The sequence below is a fragment of the Volvox carteri genome (assembly GCF_000143455.1).
Source record: "Volvox carteri f. nagariensis unplaced genomic scaffold VOLCAscaffold_102, whole genome shotgun sequence".
Lineage (NCBI taxonomy): Eukaryota > Viridiplantae > Chlorophyta > Chlorophyceae > Chlamydomonadales > Volvocaceae > Volvox > Volvox carteri.
Window position 1 is genome coordinate 41,534 of NW_003307645.1, and position 1,885 is coordinate 43,418.

At 59.8% G+C, this 1,885-nt stretch overlaps 1 protein-coding gene across 1 annotated transcript in view; it reads left to right on the top strand.

Moving 5' to 3' along the window:
- VOLCADRAFT_100006 (uncharacterized protein) overlaps nt 1-1,885 on the top strand; it is a gene marked incomplete at both ends in the record, with an annotated part of 9,795 nt that overhangs the window by 5,034 nt on the left and 2,876 nt on the right. The window contains 4 exons of the mRNA XM_002958649.1: nt 200-323; nt 382-455; nt 996-1,092; nt 1,735-1,790. Of these exons, the coding sequence (XP_002958695.1) occupies nt 200-323; nt 382-455; nt 996-1,092; nt 1,735-1,790 (351 nt within the window). The remainder of the gene's footprint in view (nt 1-199; nt 324-381; nt 456-995; nt 1,093-1,734; nt 1,791-1,885) is intronic.

Genomic DNA, 1,885 nt, shown 5'->3' on the forward strand with positions numbered 1-1,885 from the left:
GGGGGTGACTAAGGACCCGAGCGCAGCTCACCGGGCTCCAGCGTGCCCAGGGTGGCAGCGTAACGCTGGTGGGAGGTGAAGTTGGAGACTGTGCCTCGACCATAGGTGTGATGCGCCCTCCGCCGAGCTCTCCCCCAGCACCCCTCAGGTCCCTCAGGTCCCTCTGTCTGACCCCCCGGTGACTCCACAGTAAACCCAGATGATGTCACCTCGCACGTGGAGCACCTCCAGCATCATAAGGCCCTGTAGGCCGCAGCACCCTTCCCGGCAGGTCGCTAACAGGACCTTGCCTCGCGACATGCCGCCGCTGCTCCACACCTCCCGTACACCCACCTTCCCTCAACCCCCCCGACAACCCCCGTACAACCCCCCCTTGCCTAGGTGACAAAGAGGCCATCGAAGTGCCCAGTGTGCGCCTGGAGGACGACGTGAAGGAAGATACCCTGCTGCTGAAGGTAAGAAGGACCCGAACAGCGGTACGGGTTCGTAGGCGATTACCCTGGGGGGCAGGGGAGGGGGAGGGGGGAATGTGTGTATGTATGTTGTTACAGGGTGGTATAGCTTCACCAGCGGCCCCCTTTCCCTTGGAGGCAGTTCCCTGCTCTCCCCTGCGAGCGGGGCACCCTAATCCGTTCACCCCATCCGACTTCAGAATGTATTCGTTGGGTTTGGCAACTCACCACCAGCATCCAACCAAATCTAGCGGATCAACGGCGTCTCAACTTAGTTCCTGGTCAGCTCGCAAGTTGATATTATCACGTCCTACACCGTCCACAAGATGGGAGGCCACCTCCCATTTAAACACTCCTCAAACACCTGAGGAGTCGGCAGGCGAGTTTGAACCCGGATACTCCGGGATCAGAAGTCAGGCCTTAACCTCTGCCAGCCGCCTGCCTAAGGGGTGTATGTATGGATGTATGGATAGATATAATAATGGATGTATGTAACCTCGTGTGTGCGTGTGCGGCGTATGTGTATGTGTATGTCGTACCCAGATCGACGTGGAAGGTTGGGAGTGGTCAGTTGTTCAGGGCGCCGCCGCCTACTTGGCGAAGTACGACGTGGAGAATGTGATCATGGAGTACTCCCCGGGTGAGTGGGGGGGTGGAGGGGGATGGAGGGGGGTTGAGGGTTGAGGGGTGGAGGGTTGGGGGGTGGAGGGTTCTGCATTAACGCCATTCTCCGGACCACACGGGTGGGGCGAGATGAGCTCACGTGGGTCAATACACAACTGGCGGCCACCTGGCGGGGGGCGTGTCCCGTGTCGACCCCATACCCCGTGTCGGCCCCCGTCACTCTTCCCTCTACTCCCCCCAGCATCCCTCCGCCTGCCTTGCGAGGCCTAATTGTGCCTTTTACGGCAAAATAAATTCAAAAAGGATATATTGGTTTTCCTTCTTCTTCTTCTTCTGCTGCTGCTGCTGCTGCTTTTTCTTCTTCTTCCCCACCAGCCCTTGGCCTTCCCAGTTCCCCGGGCCCGGGCCCCAACCCACTCGCTTGCACACTCACTCACTCACATTGCGCTAAGGGCCGCTTCCGTTTTGGGTCCCTTTGGAGCCCACAGTCGTTGATGTGTTTTGTCTCTTTACGTTACCCCTCCGCCGCCTCCTCCTCGTCCACGCCGGCAGCCGTATCCTTCGCTTTTCTGCACACATCCGCACACACATACACATACACATACACACACTTCCACGCCCCCCCTCCCCCCCCTCCCCCCCCCGGCCACGAGGTCAGGTGTCCCGGAGCGGCACTTCAAGTGGGACCACATGGCGGCCACTCCGGCCATGTTGGTGGACTTAATCGCCAAGTACGGCTACCGAATCGGCCACATCGGGGACGCGGGCAAGCACCAGAGCAGCGGTTGGGACTCGGACCTGATGCCGCT